The 24,564-nt window shown below is 39.6% G+C and overlaps 2 protein-coding genes across 2 annotated transcripts in view; one reads left to right on the forward strand and one right to left on the reverse strand.

Annotated features, from left to right (window-relative positions):
- The window catches only part of LOC139470184 (polycomb complex protein BMI-1-A-like), a 113,456-nt gene that overhangs the window by 76,402 nt on the left and 12,490 nt on the right, over positions 1–24,564 (reverse strand). The window lies entirely within an intron of this gene.
- LOC139470420 (uncharacterized) lies at positions 17,813–19,804 on the forward strand. Its single transcript, XM_071252830.1, has one exon. The coding sequence runs from the start codon at positions 17,813–17,815 to the stop codon at positions 19,802–19,804; it is 1,992 nt and encodes a 663-aa protein (XP_071108931.1).

Here is a 24,564-nt window from a genome sequence, read left to right on the forward strand (position 1 = left end):
GTGCCACTTAAAAAAGACAGATGGATTCCTCCAGCACATCTCTTGTTCTTCAGTCCCTATAATTACCCCAATAATATGATAGACGGAAAAAAGACGCGGAAATTGATCTGAGGACGACAACGGGGATCATTACCCTCTTAGTAATGAATATTGATGAGATGGAGTTTGGCGTTTGGCGTTCTCCTACCGTCGCAGGGGGTCCCAGGAGGGCCAATCAGCACACGGGGGGAACGTGTACATATTAGCGGTAATTATGTCGAACAAAAGACAGAAATTCAATCAAATAAATCAAAGAGAAAAATCACTTAGTTGTCGGATGTGACTATGTGTATGGTAATAGAGTTTAACATAATAAATTAAGTATCCCTCAAACAACGTTTTTAGTAAATCCATGAAATAGAATTGAATTACCCGAGATTCTTCAACATTTTTGTGGAATATATTTTGTCACTGAGAAAAAGAGCAGACAAGCAGAACTATCGATATTATTTTCATTTTTAGTGCAATATTTCATGCACCCTACGGTCAATGTTCATCAAACACTGTATAATTCTACATGCACTTCTACCGATATTAACTGCTTCTGTTAACTGTTTCTCCATAGTTCTTGAAAGGAAACATCCATACCCACAATAATGATGATAATAATAATAATAATAATAATAATAATAATAATAATAATAATAATAATAATGATGATAATAATAATAATAAAAATGATAACAGTAATCCAAAAGTCCCATACAGATTTTTAAAGCGGCGTAAAACCATACTCATTCGTTCAACTGTCCATATTATAACATTCTGCTCAAATAATAACTATTCAATCATTCATTCATTCCAAAATACGCAATGTGGCAAGATGCCAATAGATCTCAATGGAGAAAATCGTTCCAAAGGTTCTAATTTAGGGACTTCCGTCCCCACACTCAACAAAATACCCCCACCAATATATCGCCAACGCCCACAACAAATACTCCACGGTTTCCTTCTCATTATACACGAAGCTAACTTGCTGTAGGCTTTTGTTATCAACTTCGACACACTTTTCGTTTCGTTTGTTTACCCTTCCGGGTTGGGGCCACCATAGGAGATTCAAAAGTTTGCACTGGCATATTTACTCCGAGCTAAGAGACCTCTAATCGGTAAACACTTTCTTTATTCCTCTTCCGAATTAATTCATTGTCCACATTCCACAATAAACCGACTGAGGCCGGAAGAGTATTTTTAAAATCTTAGGTAAAGAAAAAAATTCGCCGTGAAAACATTGTCCTGCATGTTTACACCGAAATATTACCTGTCGATTTCATATTCAGAAATCATTTGAGAGGATTTTATAACGTTGGATTGTAAATGCAAACCTATTTACTTTAAAGAAAAATTAATACGCTATTGTGTGGCCCCAGCTTTGATCTTAAAACTTGGAATTATTAATTCACCATAACTCTTGGATCTTTGTAAATAACCCGAGAGTGCTCGGGATTATACCCACTTATTTATCTGTAACAGTAAACCATACGAAATACAAATATAAGATTCAATTACATCATTAAAATACAGTATCTAAAAGAAAACTGACGTAAACATATGAGGTGAGGTGAGGTGAGGTGAGGTGAGGTGAGGTGAGGTGAGGTGAGGTGAAAGGGGTTTAACGTCGCGTCCAAGATTATTGCACTTATATAGCGATGTGCATGCATGTGTGTGTGTGTGCGTGCGTGCGTGCGTGCGTGCGTGCGTGCGTGCGTGCGTGCGTGCGTGCGTGCGTGTGTGTGTGTGTGCTAGTCGGACTGATGCCGATTTAAGATGCTAGCTCACTGAGATACCATGCTGCAGTTAACATGAATACCCCACTCAGACACAGTATACTGACTCCGAGTCCTTGTTTCAGCCCCTTAATGCCGAGCACCAGACAGGGTAACAACAGGTACCATCTTTTAACGTCTTTTGGTATGACGGTTCCGGGGATCGAACCCCGGACCTTCCGCTCTCCGGGCCGACGCTCTACCACTCTAAACATGTGATATCTGCCAGCAATATCATGACGTCACCAAGATGGCCGCAGCGAAGAAGAAATTTAAGGAATGTGAATGTATGGCCATTTAAGTTTAAAACGCCTGATAATAAAAACGAGTGACGTCAACGCGGGCTATCATCTGTTTGTGATGTGACAAAGGGGGTACATTCATGAAAATCGGCTAAGTATCGCTGTTAAGGCTTCAAGCGTTATTCACTCACTAACTCAGCTATTTTCACAGATTGTGTCACATGAAGGCACTACAACAATTAGAATTCCTATCTATAATGTGATAGCGTGCATGTACCGTGAAATCTGTCTAAACCCGTGGAACTGGTAGTTTAAACCGGTTTCCACAGTGGTCCGAGTAAGATTGCCTCATGGGAAATTAACATCGCAAATTCGGCACCGTAAATTTGGTCCGAAATGGAAAGATCCGGATTAGTCCTGATTCTAAATTTCGGAACCATGTCATAGATCCAGTCAATTTCACAAACAGGTTTCAGAAATTTAGTGCCAAGTATCAAAATTATTTTGGCGTGAAATGTTCTGTTGGGAAAACGAGTGCGACTTGTAATACTTAACAAGGGCGCCATCGCTGTAATTCCTTAATATGAACGAAGCCACAGTATGGAGCTATTTTCAAGTTTCTTACAATATCAGTTCACAGCTTAAACATCCGTGTGTATTTTAATCCATACGTCATTTAAACACAATCCTCACCACGTCTCAATCCACTCCTTACCCTGCCTCACGTTGGACAAAAAATATATTAATCTACGTTCTAACCAGATGAGTAAATTTCAAGTTGGAACGTATCAATTTATACGACATCCTGTCTAACCAATTCTCGAACTTCATTGCCAATCTCCTCTTCATCAATGTCAATTTCTTACAAATCATATTCATAAAACACCCCGACCTTCACACAGAAACAATCTGGATGACAATCTTGACGCGTGAATATAGAAATTACCAGTTTGCAATAGCGGCGTTGTCAAAGACACATCCATTGCTTGTACGTTTCACGTTTATTGACGGGCGCCCTTCTGTCAATTAACTGTCAGCTGGTTTATGTCATGTCGATTTCGTGCGCCATTTATCCCATAGAAACACAAGCAACAGACACCAGTTTCATTATTAGGAATAATTACGTCCGTTAATTAGCTGTACATAATCACCAAATACAATCATTTCCCAGATAGTTTCGTACAATAGCTGTAGTTGTATAAGGGGATATTAGATTACAGCACATCAAATAAAATTCTAATTTGGTGAAGATAAAAAGTAGTTTGTTATAGCGATATACCTTTTGCATTTCATACTCAAATATACAACAATTAAATCACATCTTTTTATCACGAGATAATAGTACTTACTAAAATTGAATTAATAGCTTAATGAAGCATTGCGACGATTTTGCGACAACCAAGGATATTGTTATTCCTATTTGTAGTCATAAAAGAAAAAAATCCATCTATCAATGCTATTTGAAAGAAATGGTTATATATTGATTTCATTTTCATTGTAACAAATATTAACAAATAAACAGGAAATAAATATTACAATTACCGGAAGACCTATTCCCTAAGGCGCTCTCTTCTTTTTGTATTTTTCTGAACACATTTCGGCTACACAGTTTACTGAACGATTTTAACCTTAATCAGCAAAAAAATAATTTCAACGACACAAATCAAGACGTAATGAGTTGCAACTACAATGACACAAACAAACAAACACTCATGTCCCTGGGTCCGATCGGAAGTGTTTCCGATAAGTTGAAATCCCTCGACAGTACTACAAGTAGAAATCCATATTAATAACTCAAGCATAAGCGCTCGCATCACACTTGTCGACTATTAGGTAAACATCATCACCAATAGACAGCCCCGATCAATATAGCCTTTGTCGGCGGTGACGCACTTGACGTAGGGAGGCGGTTACAACAGCAGTCCGTCGAGGGGCCCAATAATTACAGCTACAATTTGTTACGGGGTTAATTAAATACTGCAACAATCGAGTTAACGTGAGTGTTTAGACAACTTTATAAAACAGTAGTTGAGGCGTCCGCAAGGGCCAGGGAAATTGATAATTGGGCAATAATATTGTGTGTCAATATATGTATATTACATCTCTAATAAACATAGTTTATAGTCTTTAAATCAGTCGGAGATGTTACACGTGATGGTTGTAATATGGTAGTTTGATTTAAAAAACATTATGAACAGAAAATGATGCTCGTACTGATATTTGTAACCGACCGTATACAAAGTAATTACAAATGTTCCTGTCAGCCTATCTGGCGCTATCGTCCAGGTGCTTACAGGCGCCATTAAGTGTATCAAATTCTCTGACTGGGGCGTCACTGTTACGATATGTATGCTAAGTCGCGGCAATAACCCTATGACTTCCAGGAGATTCCATAAACTATATCTGCTAGGTTGCTCTCAATATAATCACCTACTTCTAAAAGGGTTAGTACTGGCTGAAATGCACTCACACTTTCGTTGAAAAATCGTTTCAGAAAAAAACCTTTGGATTTACAGTTTTTGACTTCAAGAACGTTTGTATTGTCTCTTTGAAAGATATCAGTTAATGTTTGCAGTTTACATTGTTAAATTTGTTCATTCAACTTCAAATGCAATTTCTGATTTGACGTTTGATCAATGGTTTCTTTTTAGATATTACCTTTCCCAAAAACTGACTGCAGACATACCTAACCAAACTCAAATCACTTAGGAAATCGCGTATGCCCTAACGAAAACATTCTTTAACTGTAACTGATTTTAAAACCTGTTTTTTTCTCAAAACTATTTTCCTCGCACCTGATGGGAATAAATACCTCGCTGTTTGTAAAATGAAAACTGGCAGACACTTCAAAGGCAAGAGATTAAAGGCGTTCACTGAGAGTTTTCTTTAAGATATACTTCGCGTTTAGACATAAACAGATTTGAACTGTTACCAAAGCTTTGGAAATGAATGTTTTCGTTAAAAAAATGTTTTGTCTGAATGTGTCCGTCTTACGTCAAGAGATTGGGATTAAAAAAAACCGCGTTTCCATAGAAATTACACCCACTTGCCAACAATAACATAACGGTAGCCACGTGGTGCCAGAGAAAGAGGATTAGACAGAAGTGTGCCAGAGTTTCTTTTACTGCTGAAGTAATAGGGAGAGAAGACACAGGTAAACTGCCGGGCAAAAGAAAGTATACACCCATGTTTGATGGCTGCTGAGAATGAAACAAACAAGAAATGTTATTCGATGGTGATGACTTTGATGCGGGTATCTTTGTTGTGTATTTTTTACATTAGGTTTGAAGTGTTTCGACGACTATTATCAGCCTAGTTACGTTTTGATAATGTTTAAAATAGTTTGGTCAAATCAAATTTTCAAGTGTATACTTTCTTTTGCCCGTTATTGTAGATGCAGACTACGTGTTGGTATGAGGATGATTGTGTGATGCTACCATTGGGAATCAGACCTTAAGATTGACATTTAGAAATTAATTACGTAAGGATACTTATAACGATAAAACGGGAAAGATTAAATTAAAAATAGAATCGCGGTTGATGGGAATGTTAAAGCGAATGTCTCGCCAATCGACGGGAGAGATGCGCGCAGTCAATGTAAATAGTCGCATTGTTTTCACTTTCTTAGGAGGATGACACACGAAACCAGGCAAAAGAAAATGATTTTCTTAGACAAAAATAACATGTAGTCTGTTAATGTCATCACTTTGTTACTGCGAATATGCAATGAAAAGATGGATGTTTAACAGAAGTAACTTCCTCATGTCAGAGTGAGTTAGTATGGTTTTACGCCGCTTTTAGCAATATTCCAGCAATATCACGGCGGGGGACACCAGAAATGGGCTTCACACATTGTACCCATGTCGGGAATCGAACCCGGGTCTTCGGCGTGACGAGCGAACGCTTTAACCACTAGGCAACACGACCGCCCCCCTAATGTCAGAACAGATCCTGGGAGAATGCGTTCTGCGTTTACCCAGCCAGCAGTATGTCTGTGAACATATACAGCGGGAATAAAAGAAAACATATCCCCTTTCCTATTTTCATTCATACTACTCAATAGAAGCAAAGAACACCCGATTCGGTCACACGACTGTAGTTAATCTGCATGGCTGGCGGGTATTGTAACACACAGCCTCCCAATTGTGGCTGTTCTGAAACTTGTTCTGAGTGGTATATTACAAACTTCAATGTAACTTTTCCAAACATTTACACATGATACCAATCTCATTTCAAATAAATGTCTGAGATACCGAAATTCCTGATATCATATTGATAAATAAACACTGTTGCTTAGATTTCCACACTTCCTGGTTCACGTCAAATGAACCCGTGAAGATCCGGGGTAGAATAGGTCTTCAGCAACCCATTCTTGCCGAAAAAGGCGACTATGCTTGTCGTAAGCGGCGACTAACGGGATCGGGTGGTCAGGCTCGCTGACTTAGTAGATGATATTATCGTATCCCAATTACATGGATCGATGATCATAATGTCCATCATTGGATTGTCTTATCCAGACTCGATTATTTACGCCATATAGCTGGACTATTGCTGAGTGCGGAGTTAACAAAAAAAATTAAAAAAAACGCCATTTCATGAGAAGAAGTAGATTTTATTGGAAAATCTATTTCGGTTTCTGTATTTCACCATGAAAAAAATGAATTTCGCCAGCAATTCAATGCAGGATACAATTTTAAACAAGAATTTCTTATTTGGGGAACTATACAGCAAATGGCGCTTTTACCATTATTTTGCGCAAAATATTCTTCTAACATGCTGAAAATCAAGACATAAAAAATGCAAAACGACAAACATATGGTTCTGTAATATAGCCAAATTGTGAACCCATACAAAACGACGACTACAGGGGTTATAGCGTTCGCTCGTTACGCGGAATCCTGGGTTCGATTCCCAAGACAAGTGTCGGCGTTCCCGAACATCGGCGGTATAGCGATAATGTGGGTCAAACAATAGCCTCACATATATCTACACCCATACTTCTTCTCTCTGCTTCCGATGAAAGTATCAAGGAAATGACTTCAGTAACCGATATAGCCTCCGCCGAACACTTGGCACCGCTTTTGGCGACTGTCCAAGACTCTGGGTTAGGTAGCTCTTACATCAGCATAGTGCTGCGTTGTGTTAAACAGTTCTGGCACCACTTGGAATCGTTAGGCCGTTAGTACAGTATAATAGTTTGTATATTTGAGTATTCGTTTAACTGTCTTTATTACAGCGTCAGCTTCACGATAGAGTTATACGTGTAAATAGGCGGCTTGGAACCCTTTTAAGTGCATCAGCTCCTAATTTTCTAGTCAGGCAAGAGTTTCATTATGTTAACGGGACTGAATAAGCGGTGTTAATTCCGTTTCTTTGAAAAAAATCATTGGTTTTATCACCTTCTTGTTTCTTCATCTTACAGACGCATTAAGTGGAACTTTTCAGTGAATAACAGTGAAGACATTATTTCCTGACTGAGTCTCTTTCAGATAAATTGTAACAGTGTTGCGACGTTGAATGTCCGCTTAACATTAATGGCCAAATAAATTCGGATAATGGCCACCTAGGGTTTCGTAGACCATGGAATGATTAGTAGCAAAGGGAGGAGCCGTGTTAAAATGTCAGGAACTCGACAGCTAACACATAAAATGGCACTGTACCGAACTATTGTTAATTTGGTCTGTGGTCTGCGGCGACCCGAGCCCCGTTCCTTAAAGCGATATTAGCACTACGACGACCGCAAGTCTATGTTACAGTATGGGCCTTACGATTGCCTTAGTGCTAAGATCGCTTTGAGGAACGGGGCCCTGGTCTGTAATCACCAAAAGAGACATTACGAATAGTGATATATACACCGGGGGAAAAGTTAAGCAACTCTCCTTGTTTATTTTCATACATTTCCAAATCCCATGTATCTTTAGGAAATATGCACCTATGACCTTGACCTCATTTTTATAATGATACATGTCTATGCTATGGCCGACACCGATGAGTGAGTGAGTGAATGTGATTTAACGCCGCTTTTAACAGTATTCCAGTTATATCACGGCGTGTCAGCTTAATGTGAGAGTAAAGCACGAAGTCATGCAGGGCTCAGACGTTTACCACTTCGGTGAAACCCACGAGCACGGTATGGTGCTGACAAACCTAGGACCACAATCGGGGTGACCAGGATTTGAACCCACGAGGTTTCTGGCGTGCCCAAGGGACGTAACTCTGCACAGCGAATTGCGGCGCCTTAGAGGGCTGGGCCACCTGTGCTCCTCATACCCGATGTATAAGAACACTGTAAGTTCCGCAAGATGGTCACAAGGACGGAGGCCCATCATGTGATGAAAGAGAAGAGAAAGCAGGAGAAAGGGTAATCAATAATTCTTGTTATGAACTTGTCACAAAATATGTCATTACATATATTTAGGTTAATATATGTTACCGGGGTAATATGTCAATCTGTAAACAAACTAAATGAGTTTCATGACAAAATATAAAAAAGATACGATTTCTAAGAATGCCATTTTGTATGGAAATACATAGCAATGCTTAAATATTTTCCAGCAGTACATCACGCACACCTGTGTACTGCGAAACTCTGTTAATCCGGACGGTTCCGTATTAAGTGAAGTTGTCTGGATCAACGGTTATCCGGAATATTGAGTCATTGGAACGGAGTTATTACTTTTGACTGCGTTAGTAAATAACGAATATTGTTTTTCTTTAATGCAGACGATTGATTATTCACAACGATCATACAGTTAATGCGAATTAAAACGCAATAAAATCGGCGTAATAATATTCCACATTGGCTGCTGTTGTTTTATTGCCAAATTAGCCAGCTTTCCAACTTCCAACCAATATTTCATAAAACATGGACTGGATCCTCAAATATAAAACGTCAAAGGAACGAATTTATACCCCGTTCACGTGCACAACATCTACTCACGTAAGAAAGTCTGCACATGTGTACCTATACATACGTATTTATAAACACACTGACTGTTTTCACACGACAATTAAATATGTGTAAATAAAACATGTCAATTGTGAGAGGCACACATATTTATCAGTCTGTTCACGACTTTCGACATGAAAAAGTTGTTTTCCAATCAACGTGAAATGAGAATTGAGTTACCTTACAAAACATCTTCGCATGAACCAATATGTGTTGATTCAATCTGTACACAACTTTTGACTCCTTGAAACCAAAAGAAAACAGTGTCTGCCCAGCTCTGAGTGTCCGCATAAAAGTTAGTATTGCTGTATTCTGAGTACCACTAACTTCAGAATATAGACCTGTTGCCAATTTGTTTGGTGTTGGCAAATCCACAGATATATTAATTAGATAATTCACTGGCGTTGGCATAAACATTCACTAGATAACATAAAACATGAAGTGCACTTGTGTAAATTTGTATTTGCACCTGCTCGAGACATGGTACACACTTGCCCCTGGTGTAAATATACACACACGTTTGCAAATTTACACACCTATGTATAGAAGTGCATGTGAACGGGGTATACGAAACGAAATAGGGATGGATATACAATATGGTGACCACCCAAGCAAAACATCATCTGCAGCATACAAAACTATAGACACGAGGGCATGATCGAGCTGAGTTTAATGCCACGTTCAACAAAATTTTAGGTTGCTGGTATATCACGGCGTTATGGCTTAAAGCGAACGAGTATGGTTTTACGCCGCGTTTAGCAATATTCCAGTAATATCACGACAGGGTCACCAAAAAAAGGCTTTAAACATTGTACCCATGTTGGGAATCGAACTAGGTTCTTCGGCGTGACGAGCGAACGCTTTAACCACAAGGCTAACCCACCGCCCCTGATGGCTTAAAGAGAGGATTAGTATTCCCCCGACTCCTGTTATTCCTTATACAGGTTATCCCTCAACAATACTATTTGAAGGTCACGATGACCTTATAGCTGGTATATCGCTGGGTCAAAGGAAAATGTCAGAGATATTCCAGTAAACCAGTGACTGACAACATGAACCACTATCTATATCGTTTGGTTACGATGACCCAATCTCCGGCGTCATACAGAGATGTTTATCAGATCGTTGCGTCTCGTAAACTCGAACCCCGATTTAGAGAATCCTGAATGATAGATATCACAGTTAAAACGATTCCTTGGTCGTCCAAACTTACGCTACACAACCTGCTCCTGACGAATTGGGGGCACAGGTGGCCCAGTCGTATAAGGCGCTGCGATTCGCTGTGCAGGGTTGCGTCCCTTGGGCACGCCAGAAACCTATGATTGTGGGTTCGAATCCCGGTTCGCCCCGATTATGTTTCTAGGTTTGTCAGCACCATACCCGTGCTCGTGGGTTTCACAGAAGTGGTAAACGTCTGAGACCTGCATCACTTCAGGCTTTCCTCCCACACTAAGCTGACACGCCGTGATATAACTGGAATACTGTCCAACTCACTCACTCACTCATGACGAATTATTGAAATGAACGGATACTGTAGAAATATGTTTACATATTTTAGATATGTTTAGATATGTCTAAATATGTTGCTATTTACTTTTAAGCAGCAGAACACTGCACTTGTATGCAGCAGAAATAAGCCAAAATGAACATGTGGTTGTTATCGTCAACAAAATCAGTAAACGCGCTTTCGTGTCACTGTTGTCCGGCCCAGACACTATATCACTGGATTGTTTGGTCCATCACTGGATTGTCTGGTAAAGACACAATGGTTTGGCTTTGTTTATGGCAGGAGTACTGCTGTGAGAGCGTAAGGCAACACACACTAACTTTGTATGCAGATTGGGCGAATGGCGGGTGCGAATGGCGGGTGCGAATGGCAGGTGCTACCGGCTGAGGAGGACATATTTACCCTTTTCACGATCACCTGGCGTCATCACTGATTTTCAGTGATTTATTTATACAATTTTCACGACTATGTTGCCTTTTACGCCCAATGGAATCTATTTTGTCAGATAACGGAGACTGATTATTCACTGGTGTTGACGTTTATATTTACTTGTGGTTTTATTGAATAAGGTTCTCCTTCAATGAATTGTCGCTGTATCGCTAAATAATGCCTCACTAATAAATACGGAATGTTACTAATCTTACATCACGTGGCCCTAAGTGCAGGGATTCGGTGTGCAGGGTTGTCTCCCCTTAGTGTGCCAGGATCTACTGATTTGGGTTTCGAATACCGGAGATTATTCTCGATTATGAACCTATTGTTTGTCAGCACGCCGTAACCAAAGTTAAAGTAACACAAATGACCCTTGTCCTGCATTAGTACAGTTAACTACGGTTATAACGAACACGCTTATAACGAACTAACCGATATAACGAACTTATTTTTTAGTCCCGGCCTTTTGTTGTATATATGCTGTATATCTGCTTATAACGAACTACAGTTATAACGAAGTACAATTAGTGGTCTCTTTGAGTTTGTTATAACCGTAGTTTACTGTAATTGTACAAAACTGTCACGGTACTCCTTACGTTAAGTCACTTTGTATTTAGGAATATAAGCATTGAATGTCATGTCGAATTGACGCTATGTAACCTGCTAAAAATAAACCGGCTTTAAGCTTTGGTGATTGTTTTGGGACTTCTCGTTTACCTTAAACAAGCCACGTGTGAAAGAACTTTATAACCAAATAATCTGGCATCTTGCTTCTCTTTGAAACCAAAAAAGTCATCCCTCTAGAAACAGGACACTGAGCCATCAACCGCTTGTAAGCTCCTTACACATCGCGAACTCATCGCGACTCACGGAATACTTTTCTTGTTTTAGGAACAACAAACATTGATTTTTTATCTCCGTATTTCAGCTCAAACAGCTGTGTGAGATTGCAGCTTCTGTGTGTTGGCATAGCTTATGAGTGGGAGAAAATTACCCTAGAACGATTTTATCAAGCACCCACACTTCTTAATGTTCAGTGTAAATATACAGGAACAAATGTCTCGTTGATAACCACTGTCCCAGCCGTGGCGGTGTAATATCATGTGCCACGTGGGATACTCCGGGAGATGGTGTACATTTCTCAATGGGAAATTATGATGGTGATTTATGTACACCTTTTGTAGATAAACTATACTTTTTGATTTTTTTTAATGATATTGGATATTTCGTTGAAAATATCAGTGTGGATCGAAATGATTTGTATTTACATAGATCTGTAGGCGATGGTTTGGTGAATGAGGGGGATTATATCTATATAAAATTCCAAAAGCTGTGGTTGGCAAGTGGGTATTATATAACTTTTTCGTCTACAAACCATATTTGATCAGTATTCGAGTGTACTTTCATGTCCGTTATTCAGTTATGGCCTGATGAGACTCGTACGTAGTACGAGTTGAAAGCGCTAGCCTATTAAAACTGTATTCAATCTTACTCCACTTATTTAATTATTACTATATATATATATATATATATATATATATATATATATATATATATATATATATATATATATATATATAGTAAACTACGGTTATAACGAACACGCTTATAACGAACTAACCGATATAACGAACTTATTTTTTAGTCCCGACCTTTTGTTGTATATATGCTATATATCTGCTTATAACGAACTACAGTTATAACGAACTAAAATTAGTGATCCCTTTGAATTCGTTATAACCGTAGTTTACTGTATATATTCTAAAACGCCATTCATAATCATCTTCATACATTTTCAAGAGACTTTTCGCCGCCTTCGATTTTAAGTTATACCACAGACTTGTATCGAAGTAAAATATTTGTAAAAACATGAGTCGGTGAAACAATTCAGCCTCAGAAGGTTTTACAGTGCTAGCCAACTTCGATGCCATTCTGCAGGTTAACATGGATACACCACTCAGACACAGGAAACTGACTCCGAGCCAACCAGTCCTTGTAATAGCCCTAATACTATCCTTTAAGGTCCTTCTGGTATGACGCGACCGGGACTCGAACCACCGACCTTCCACCTTCCGGGCAGACGCTCTGTCCACTAAACCACGGAAGCTGTACAGTGACTACCGAACTACCAACAACTGTCCAATGTCGTAAAGCGACTACCAAACTACCAACACCAGTCCAATGTCGTAAAGCGACTACCGAACTACCAACAACAGTCCAATGTCGTAAAGCGACTACCACACTACCAACACCAGTCCAATGTCTTTAAGTGACTACCAAACTACCAACACCAGTCCAATGTCGTAAAGCGACTACCAAACTACCAACAACAATCAAATGTCGTAACAGTGACTACCGAACTACCAACAACAGTCCAATGTCGTAAAAGTGACTACCGAACTATCAACAACAATCAAATGTCGTAATGTGACTACCGAACTACCAACAACAGTCCAATGTCGTAAAGCGACTACCAAACTACCAACAACAATCCAATGTCGTAAAAGTGACTACCGAACTACCAACAACAGTCCAATGTCGTGAAGCGACTACCACACTACCAACAACAATCATTTGTCGTAAAAGTGACTACCGAACTATCAACAACAATCAAATGTCGTAATGTGACTACCGAACTAACAACAACAGCTCAATGTCGTAAAGAAAGTTCCGAAAAACAACGCCAACCCCATGCGCCAAAGGGCAACTACACTCAAGATACAAGCGCCAGATACAAGAATTCAATTACCAACCGCTTCAAACGCGTCTGTCTTGGATAATGGTAAGAGTAAATGCAATCTTTAAACAGCATCGTGTTTTAAGAAAGAATGCTACTACGCAGTACAAAACGCCACTGCCATTGTGTGCCATTATTACCAGAAGGGATAGGTTTCAGGATCTGAAGAACTCTATTAAGGAACAACAATGTTTATTTATTCTGGCAGGTAAGGGCTCTACTTACATGAACAAAAACAACCCTTGTAGAAGGAGAACCCTTCCTTGTTTTTGTGGAACTATTAATATAATAGAAATACAACTCCCGATCCTCAGGCGCTAGAGTGGCCACAGAGTGTATATTGCGCAATAATCGGCGGTAGTACATGTATCTCAGTCGGCAAAGACCCTTTGACATTTGCTCTAAAGGTTTACGTTTCGTAATGCTCTCTGCTACGAGAGAAAGCAAATCCTTTTTTACACACCGGGGAATGAGAGAAGGGGGTTTTAGGTTTCGAAATTGAAGAATTAAACGTAATTGTTTTTCAGTGAGTGAGTTAGCTTTTTAGTAGGTGCAGGAACCTTTTTCGAGCAATCTAGCTTTGGAATGCCTTATAAGGGATTTAATTATTTTCGTCTTTTACAGGGATTAGACAGCGTGTAGATGACTGAGTTAGCTGTGGACTTAAATACAGTTATATCATGGCGTGTCAGCTTCATGTGGGGGAAAACCCTTAGTGATGCAGGTCCTAGACTTTTACAGCTTTGGCGAAACTCTGAGGATGTTGCTGACAATCCAAGAATAATAATCAGGCGGTGGTGTGGTACCAATCAATCCCACGAGCATCAGATAACATACCAAGGGATGAATCTGAAATTTGAACCCGGATCCTGGTAAGGAAAATGGACACAACTCTTGACGCTTGACTCTTGATTTTGACCGCTTGGCCCACCCCTTCTTAACTCATAATAGAATCTTAAAAGCAAAGGATGTCGGTATTTAGACATGACCAACAGGTTAAATGAGTTCCGTGTCCGATCGTGTCCCGCCGCAAGAAATTGAAACCACCCACGTCAGTCCTACACAGTGACCTTCATGTTTCCGTCAGGCGTGAGATCCCGTCCATTGCTAAACATCCACACTGATTTATTTCTTTTAGAATTTCAACAAAACGTTTAAGACTGTTGTGATCAATCCCCTTTTTTCAAAGTTAAATAAACATTCAATTTTAGATTTTTACTGTACTATAAAGTCAACTTTCGAAATTAAACCGTATTTGCTTCATGTATCCAAAAGAGAGCAAAGAAGATATTTAACGTTATTAAGAATTGGAGAATTACAAATCATGAAAAATATCGGAAGGCGGTAAGGTGTCGCTAGAAACCATAGATCTTGTCTTTTTTGTAAAAATACTATAGAAGGTGAGTTTATTTTGTCTGCCCAACTTAATATATTTTAAGACACATATTTTCCCAACACTAACTTTAAAAAATGAATATTCCCTCAGACCCCTATTCCATCTTCTAACATTGAAACCTTTTCATTATTTGAAAAATACATAAAAGATACCCTATCTTTACGTTCTTCATTTTTATAATTCTGATTTGTACTTTAACTGCACTCTTGTTATTGTACCGCCTCTTTGTATATGGTGCATGTATCTATATTGTACTTTGGCATGTGGCCTTTATACTGAAATATCCTAAAATACATAGTCTTCACTTTCTCACTCATATTCTACAACACGACCAGCAACTGAATTGTCGTGATTTAGGTCTGTGTTGTCATGGAACCCTGTAGCCGAACCCCTGAGTGTGGATTATCACTAATGTGCTGGTGTACTGAGGCAGGGAGAGCGTTTAGAACCCTGACGATACATAAACGTTGTTGAATTATCCTATTATGGTAAGAGACAATGCGTTCAGTCTTACAAATGCTATAAACCTTGAGATGGGCGTTTTTCACATTATCCAGATAGTACGGAAGTAATTGATTTGCAAAGATGCATTCGCTGTACCTGTTTGTAAGATGTAATCGCTGTACCTGTTTGTAAGATGTATTCGCTGTGTACCTGTTTGTAAGGATTATTCTCAGTACATGTTTGTAAGATGTATTCGCTGTGTACCTGTTTGTTAGATGTATTCGCTGTACCTGTTTGTTAGATGTATTCGATGTGTACCTGTTTGTAAGGGTTATTCGCAGTACATTTTGTAAGATGTATTCGCTGTGTACCTGTTTGTTGGATGTATTCGCTGTACCTGTTTATAAGGATTATTCGCAGTACGTGTTGTAAGATGTATTCGCTGTACCTGTTTGTTATATGTATTCACTGTGTACCTGTTTGTAAGGAATATTTGCAGTACGTGTTTGTAAGATGTATTCACTGTACCTGTTTGTTACATGTATTCACTGTACCTGTTTGTTACATGTATTCACTGTACCTGTTTGTTACATGTATTTGCTGTTCTGATTATTAGGTATAGTCGCTGTTTCTTTCTCTTATTACGAATATTCGCTGTTATTAGGTACACCGGAATTACAACTAACCTTTATCAATCACACTTTAATGAGGAATATTCATATTGTAATTTGGTTTTCGCGTGACGCAAGGACATTTGTAAAGTTTTAACATCTTATCAAAGCTAATATCCTATCATGAATCATGTTGTGTAGTAATCATATTTCCTATTGGAATATTGACTAATATGTCAAAATGTCAGCTGCACACACAAAAACTCCAGCCGGATATTGATTAGAAAAGGATAGTCGTTCGTTTTTCAATTTAGATTTTGACATTGATAATTTCAACACAATTTGTCTTATAGATTAATATTATTCTAGACTTGTGACGTAATAGTAATGGGGGAATGGGTGGCCCAGTCGTTTAACACGCCGTTAACAGAATTGCGCCCCTTTGGCGTGCCAGAATCCTATGATCCCAGATTCGCCCTGATTCTTGGTATGTCTGTACCACACTCGTGTGGGTGTCACCAACGTTGTACACGTCTATGCCAATGTCGATGTTTTCACTTTGCTTGCATCGTTGCCGTCCCTGTTTTCACGAGTAGTTGTGAGAATGAAATTGGCATTGTATGTGTCACTATCACTATCACTCATATTTGTTATTCACCCATGGGTCGTCTAAAGTGCCGGAACCCGCTGTGCGTCCCTATGGTATGTCATGGTCCTGGTTCTAATCCCAGATTCGCCCTGATTGTCACTGAGGGTGGCCCAGTCGTATAAGACACCGCGATTCGCTGTGCAGAGTTGCGTCCCTTTGGCACGCCAGAACCCTATGACTGTGGGTTCGAATGCCGGTTCCCCTCAATTATGTTTCTAGGTTTGTCAGCACAATACCCGTGCTCGTGGGTTTCACCAAGTGGTAAACGTCTGAGACCAGCATCACTTCGGGCTTTCTTCCCACATTAAGCTGACATGCTCTGATATAACTGTACTACTGTTAAAAGCGGCGTTAAACCCAACTCACTCACTCATTCACTCACTGACTCGTTCTAATTGTGATTGTGGATTTTTACTAAAGTGGTAAACATCTACTAACTGATTGATTTCGTACATCTTCTCCATCAAGCTGTGATAGAACTGAAATAATGTTCAAAGCAACTCGATCAATATATCAACATTGTCGACGACATAAGAATGTCAACCTCCGCAGTACATCAACGCCATTAATATATCAACGGCATAAGTATATCAGTATCTGTATATCAACATCAGTATATCAACGCCATCGAAATATCAACCCCACCGGTATATCAACGCAATACGTATTTCAACGACATCGGTATATCAACGCCATACATATTTCAACGGCATCTGTATATAAACGCCATCGGTATGTCCACGACATATGTATTTCAACACCATACGTATTTCAACGCCATCGGTATATCAACGCCATCAGTATATCAACGCAATCAGTATATCAACGCCATACGTATTTCAACGCCATCGGTATATCAACGCCATCAGTATATCAACGCAATCGGTATATCAACACCATACGTATTTCAACGCCATCGGTATATCAACGCCATCAGTATATCAACGTCATCAGTATTTCAACGTTGTTAGTATAATGTACATCCTTAGCCACGAGGTTAGTTTCAAAGTCGTAGGTTTCAACCTTTCACTTTCAACGTCAGTATGAACCTTGCCGGTATGAAAGTCAGTTTTAACGTCGGCATGAACCTTGTCAGTATGACAGTCAGTTGTAACGTCGACATGAACCTTACCAGTATCACAGTCAGTATTAACGTCAACATGAACCTTGCCGGTATGACAGTCAGTTTTAACGTCAGTATGAACCTTGTCAGTATGACAGTCAGTTTTAACGTCGGCATGAACCTTGCCAGTATGACAGTCAGTGTTAACGTCAACATGAACCTTGCCAGTATGACAGTCAGTGTTAACGTCAACATGAACCTTGCCAGTATGACAGTCAGTTTTAACGTCAACATTAACCTTGCCAGTATGACAGTCAGTTTTAACGTCAGCATGAACCTTGCCAGTATGACAGTCAGGTTTAACGTCAAAACGAACCTTGCCAGTATGACAGTCAGTTTCAACGTCAACACGAACCTTGCCAGTATGACAGTCAGTTTCAACGTCAGCATGATCCTTCTCAGTATGACAGTCAGTTTCAACGTCAACACGAACCTTGCCAGTATTACAGTCAGTTTAAACGTCAACACGAACCTTGTCAGTATGACAGTCAGTTTTAACGTCGGCATGAACCTTGTCAGTATGACAGTCACTTTCAACGTCAACACGAACCTTGCCAGTATTACAGTCAGTTTTAACGTCAACACGAACCTTGTCAGTATGACAGTCAGTTTTAACGTCGGCATGAACCTTGTCAGTATAACAGTCAGTGTTAACGTCAGCATGGTCCTTGTCAGTATGACAGTCAGTTTTAACGTCAGCATGAACCTTGCCAGTATGACAGTCAGTTTCAACGTCAACACGAACCTTGCCAGTATAACAGTCAGTGTTAACGTCAGCATGGTCCTTGTCAGTCTGACAGTCAGTTTTAACGTCAGCATGAACCTTGCCAGTATAACAGTCAGTGTTAACGTCAGCATGGTCCTTGTCAGTATAACAGTCAGTTTCAACGTCAGCATGAACCTTGCCAGTATGACAGTCAGTTTCAACGTCAACACGAACCTTGCCAGTATAACAGTCAGTGTTAACGTCAGCATGAACCTTGTCAGTATGACAGTTAGTTTTAACGTCAGCATGAACCTTGCCAGTATGACAGTCAGTTTCAACGTCAGCATGAACCTTGTCAGTATGACAGTCAGTTTTAACGTCAACACGAACCTTGTCAGTATGACAGTCAGTTTTAACGTCGACATGAACCTTGTCAGTATGACAGTCAGTTTTAACGTCAACACGAACCTTGTCAGTATGACAGTCAGTTTTAACGTCGACATGAACCTTGTCAGTATGACAGTCAGTTTTAACGTCAACACGAACCTTGTCAGTATGACAGTCAGTTTTAACGTCAGCATGGTCCTTGCCAGTGTGACAGTCAGTGTTAACGTCGGCATGAACCTTGCCAGTATGACAGTCAGTTTTAACGTCAGCATGAACCTTGTCAGTATGACAGTCAGTTTCAACGTCAACACGAACCTTGCCAGTATGACAGTCAGTTTTAACGTCAGCATGAACCTTGTCAGTATGACAGTCAGTTTTAACGTCAGGATGAACCTTGCCAGTATGATAGTCAGTTTTAACGTCAGTATGAACCTTGTCAGTATGACAGTCAGTTTTAACGTCGGCATGAACCTTGCCAGTATGACAGTCAGTGTTAACGTCGGCATGAACCTTGCCAGTATGACAGTCAGTTTTAACGTCAGCATGAACCTTACCAGTATGACAGTCAGTTTTAACGTCAGGATGAACCTTGCCAGTATGACAGTCAGTTTTAACGTCAGTATGAACCTTGTCAGTATGACAGTCAGTTTTAACGTCGGCATGAACCTTGTCAGTATGACAGTCAGTGTTAACGTGGGCATGAACCTTGCCAGTATGACAGTCAGTTTTAACGTCAACACGAACCTTGCCAGTATGACAGTCAGTTTTAACGTCAACATGAACCTTGCCAGTATGACAGTCAGTTTTAACGAAACATGAACCTTGTCAGTATGACAGTCAGTTTTAACGTCAACATGAACCTTGTCAGTATGACAGTCAGTTTTAACGAAACATGAACCTTGTCAGTATGACAGTCAGTTTTAACGAAACATGAACCTTGCCAGTATGACAGTCAGTTTTAACGAAACATGAACCTTGTCAGTATGACAGTCAGTTTTAACGTCAACATGAACCTTGCCAGTATGACAGTCAGTTTTAACGAAACATGAACCTTGTCAGTATGACAGTCAGTTTTAACGAAACATGAACCTTGCCAGTATGACAGTCAGTTTTAACGAAACATGAACCTTGTCAGTATGACAGTCAGTTTTAACGTCAGGATGAACCTTGTCAGTATGACAGTCAGTTTTAACGTCAACATGAACCTTGCCAGTATGACGTATTTAGTATCAGCAGTATCAATACAACAGCAGTTACAACGTCGTCTGTATAAACGTCAGTTGTAATGATCAATCAGTTTCAACCGTTGACAGCATGAACGGTTACAGATCAACGTGATGTTTACCCTCTTACATCAATGGTAACTATGACCGATGCTTGCATTACATGCACATAGTCGACATTGCAAAAGGTATTGAGTTGTTTTACGATCGTTGTCCTTTTAAATCACTGACACAATTGAGAGCGGAGATGCCGTTTGATAATTCACCAATCACGTGCTACAATATGACAAAAATATTTTCACAACCAACATCGACCCAAAATGATAAAAAAAAAATTAAATCTACACAATATGTGTATCAATTCATCCCACACACATTGTCCCTTTTCAATGCTTTACATTAAATTTTAAAAATAATACACCAACCAACCATTCTTGACCAGTTAAGATAATTCTTAACGTCACAATTATCTTAATTGCAATTTGTCTTAATTTGTAGATAAAATAAATATTTCCTTGACAATGTCACGCTTCGTTCCATAAGCGTCTACCGTATACGATACCAGTTAATCAAAATGGGGGAAAAAATATTTCAAATGTTATTTTATTCATACTTACTTGAATATAATTTCTAAACAATACGTAAACCGAGATATAATGCCATGTCACGTTACAAAGTTTGCGTCGTATGCTCCTCGTCCCTGGTAACCGCGTAATAATGAGGTAATTATTAAATACATCACGTCTCAATCCGCTTTTAGAAGACTTATTAACATGAATGAAAAAACAATGAACTCGAAACAAAGAAAGCCAAAAAAAATTCAATGATAAATGGGGACAAAATGGAGGTCATATCCTTTCGGCTTTGCATCGAATGACAGCGTCTGATTTTAATGTCAAAGTTGCTTCGATTAAAGCTGCCCGAGTAACAGCGGTATTTCGGGGTCACAGCTAGCAAATGAATGTAACAAAAGCAGGCCGTTTCCTTGATTAAATAAATTCTCCGCAGATTAAAATGAAAGACTTTTTCAGATGCCTCCGTAAGGTGTTAATCGGCTGAGGAATAAGGCGGTGACTCCGGTGCTGGTGCAATTACTGCCCTGTGACATAGTATCCTCCATGACTGTTGGAATCCGGGCTTTGAACCCGACACGAACCCGAATAAAACATCCCGCTTGGACGTGTAAAATGTAATTAATATTTCAAGTCGAGGCTGGATGTGACTTGCACGTGCATGAGATATCGATCTGCGCACGCGTGTGACCCAGTACAACTCACAAAACATTAAACTTGATTCACGTCTCGTGTGTGAAGTTGCTTCCAAATTGCCTGAGGGAGGAACATAAATCTCCTACGAATCACGCATGCGCACTCTCCTGTTTCCGGTGCTGTAATTTTGGAGAGAGCTTCACCCTGGAACTTCCGAGTTCATTGCATATGAGATTGTTCAAAGGATTTGGAGATAACGCAGCACAATTCAAGCATCAGATGAACTTCAACTGATGTATAGCCGACGAAACGAAGTTGCCTATGACCAATAGACCAAACCAAATTTTAATTTTCGGGCAGTTTTATGAAAATATTTCAGAGAATTTAGGATATAATTATTTCCTTTTCAGGCTGGCTTTGATGCCTGTATAGCTGTACTCATTCATCTGAAATAACTGGAAATATTAACATTGCCATATGTATATTCCACATATACATAATTAACGTGTGAATCATGTTGACAAATATCGATAATAATATCAAGTCATAACATAAAAGACAAAGCAAGATAATGTGAGTGAGTGAGTGAGTGAGTGAGTATGGTTTTACGTCACTTTTAGCAATATTCCAGCAAAATCACGGCGGGGGACACAAGAAATGGGCTTCGCACATTGTACCCATGTTGGGACTCGAACCCGTGACTTCGGCGTGACGAGCAAATGCTTTAGCCACTAGGCTACCCCACCGCCAACTGAAGATAATGATAAAGTAGTTAAACCAGATCATATGGAAATATCGTTGCACGCCTGATGTATCGATGTTTGAGGTAGAACCAGCCAAATTAGATGTAAGTCCAAAAAGAGCTAGACTGAAAATGAGTATCGATTGGTGGCACAGTGGTTGAAGCAGTGTGGCCTGGGTTTGATTCCCATATGGGTACAGTGGGGACAGTAGTAGAACCCCCTCCCTACCCTACATTCGGAGTACCTATATCTTGATAGTCTGACACGCGCAGTAAGTAAATCTTGACAGTATGACACTCGGAGTAAGTATATCTTGATAGTGACAGTATGACACACGGAATAAGTATGTCTTGATAGTGGCAGTATGACACTCGGAGTAGGCATAAATTTATAATGGCAGTATGACACTCGGAGTAAGTATATCTTGATAGTGGCAGTATGACACTCGGAGTAGGCATAAATTTATAATGGCAGTATGACACACGGAATAAGTATATCTTGATAGCGGCAGTATGACACTCGGAGTAAGTATATTTTGATAGTATGACACTCGGAGTAAGTATATTTTGATAGTATGACACTCGGAGTATGTATGTCTTGATAGTATGACACTCGGAGTATGTATGTCTTGATAGTATGACACTCGGAGTATGTATGTCTTGATAGTATGACACTTGGAGTAAGTATATTTTGATAGTATGACACTCGGAGTATGTATGTCTTGATAGTATGACACTCGGAGTAACTATATTTTGATAGTATGACACTCGGAGTATGTATGTCTTGATAGTATGACACTCGGAGTAACTATATTTTGATAGTATGACACTCGGAGTATGTATGTCTTGATAGTGGTAGTATGACAGCTGGGAGTTATTAGGTCTTCATTACCGCTCATGACACAAAGCACACATACATACTGCATGGAGATAAGACATCCTCAAATCGTCTCAAATACTAATGATGTATGTTCTTCGTAAAGTGGAATTGAAAGGAATTTGATTCTTTGCACTGATAGTCGAGGATACAATACCCCAGAAAGCAATGATCCTTCAGATATGGTTTCATCTTAAACGCCCCAAAAAGTATTTAGTTTCTAGTTGCATAAGCAGATATTTCTATTTTGACGCAAACTGCACACGTACGTATTATATCATGACTCCCTATAGAAACGAGCTGGATGTCATAATTGCATCATGTCTCGTGCTTTAACGGGCTGATACTAACAGACACTAGACTCTTGATTCTGAAACAGCTTCAAGATCCTATCTGTTAGAAAAGTTCCACTGTCAGTCAATATTCAATTACTCTCTTGCCACAATGACCCATCCAGCTTTATTCATCCTCGACTCGTGGAGGCATTCTGCCATTGATGAGTCTCTTGATGCGCGGTTTCTGGCATGTCGTTAACAAGATTTGCGAACCTCTTATGCGGCGAACTCGGAAACATTTCGAGACAATTAAACTATTTTTCTTTCATCTCAACATGGTTCTTTTGACAAATGATGCCCAATTGGACAGCAATAAACCTCAAATGCGCTGTGAAAACTATGTCCTTAATGGATGACCTTCACCTTGAGCCTAATCATTTACGTCAATTTTACGACATCCTCATATCACTTTTTGGTAATTATCGTAACGAAGCCTTGATTCCTAGACTTGAATATCTAATTTACAACACGGCGAGGCGTGATATCTGATTTCTGGGGTATTAACCGAAATAGCCAAAAAGGAAAAGCTCGGTTAGGGCCCGGTGGCAGCATCACTGGCCCTGAACATGTATTCATAAAAGTAATTTTGATGAAATATCAGCGCCAGTTGTTGGATGTAGTACGTGGCACAGCTGTCTGCAAATGACACAAGGTCAGCCAATAAACTGTCGAGCCCTGTACTTTCATAGCTTCTCGTCAAACACATCAGCTGCACCCACAATATATCTCATATTGTCCGTTACGACAGGGATCCCCTGGTTGCAAGCATCGACCTACTATTGTACAAACAACACACACGATACATCGTTAAAGGGGCGCTAGGGTCGGGCCAATGGGCAGGATTGATTCAAGTGTCCAAAACATTACTGTCTACTAGTTTTTTATTTGGCTGCATAAATAAATGTTTCTGGGGCACATTTTTTTCTCAAAAGTGAAGATGGACGTAGGTGTTCTTTAGTGAAACAAACGTAATGACGGAGGAACGCTGTTTTCCACTAAGAATAACAACAAACACAACTAGGCACAATAAACTGGGCGCACATTAAACTGGGGACACATTAAACTGGGGACACATTAAACTGGGCGCACATTAAACTGGGCGCACATTAAACTGGGCGCACATTAAACTGGGGACACATTAAACTGGGGACACATTAAACTGGGGACACATTAAACTGGGGACACATTAAACTG

The sequence above is a fragment of the Haliotis cracherodii genome, unplaced genomic scaffold (assembly GCF_022045235.1).
Source record: "Haliotis cracherodii isolate W230 unplaced genomic scaffold, xgHalCrac1.p SCAF_20, whole genome shotgun sequence".
NCBI classification, from domain to species: domain Eukaryota; kingdom Metazoa; phylum Mollusca; class Gastropoda; order Lepetellida; family Haliotidae; genus Haliotis; species Haliotis cracherodii.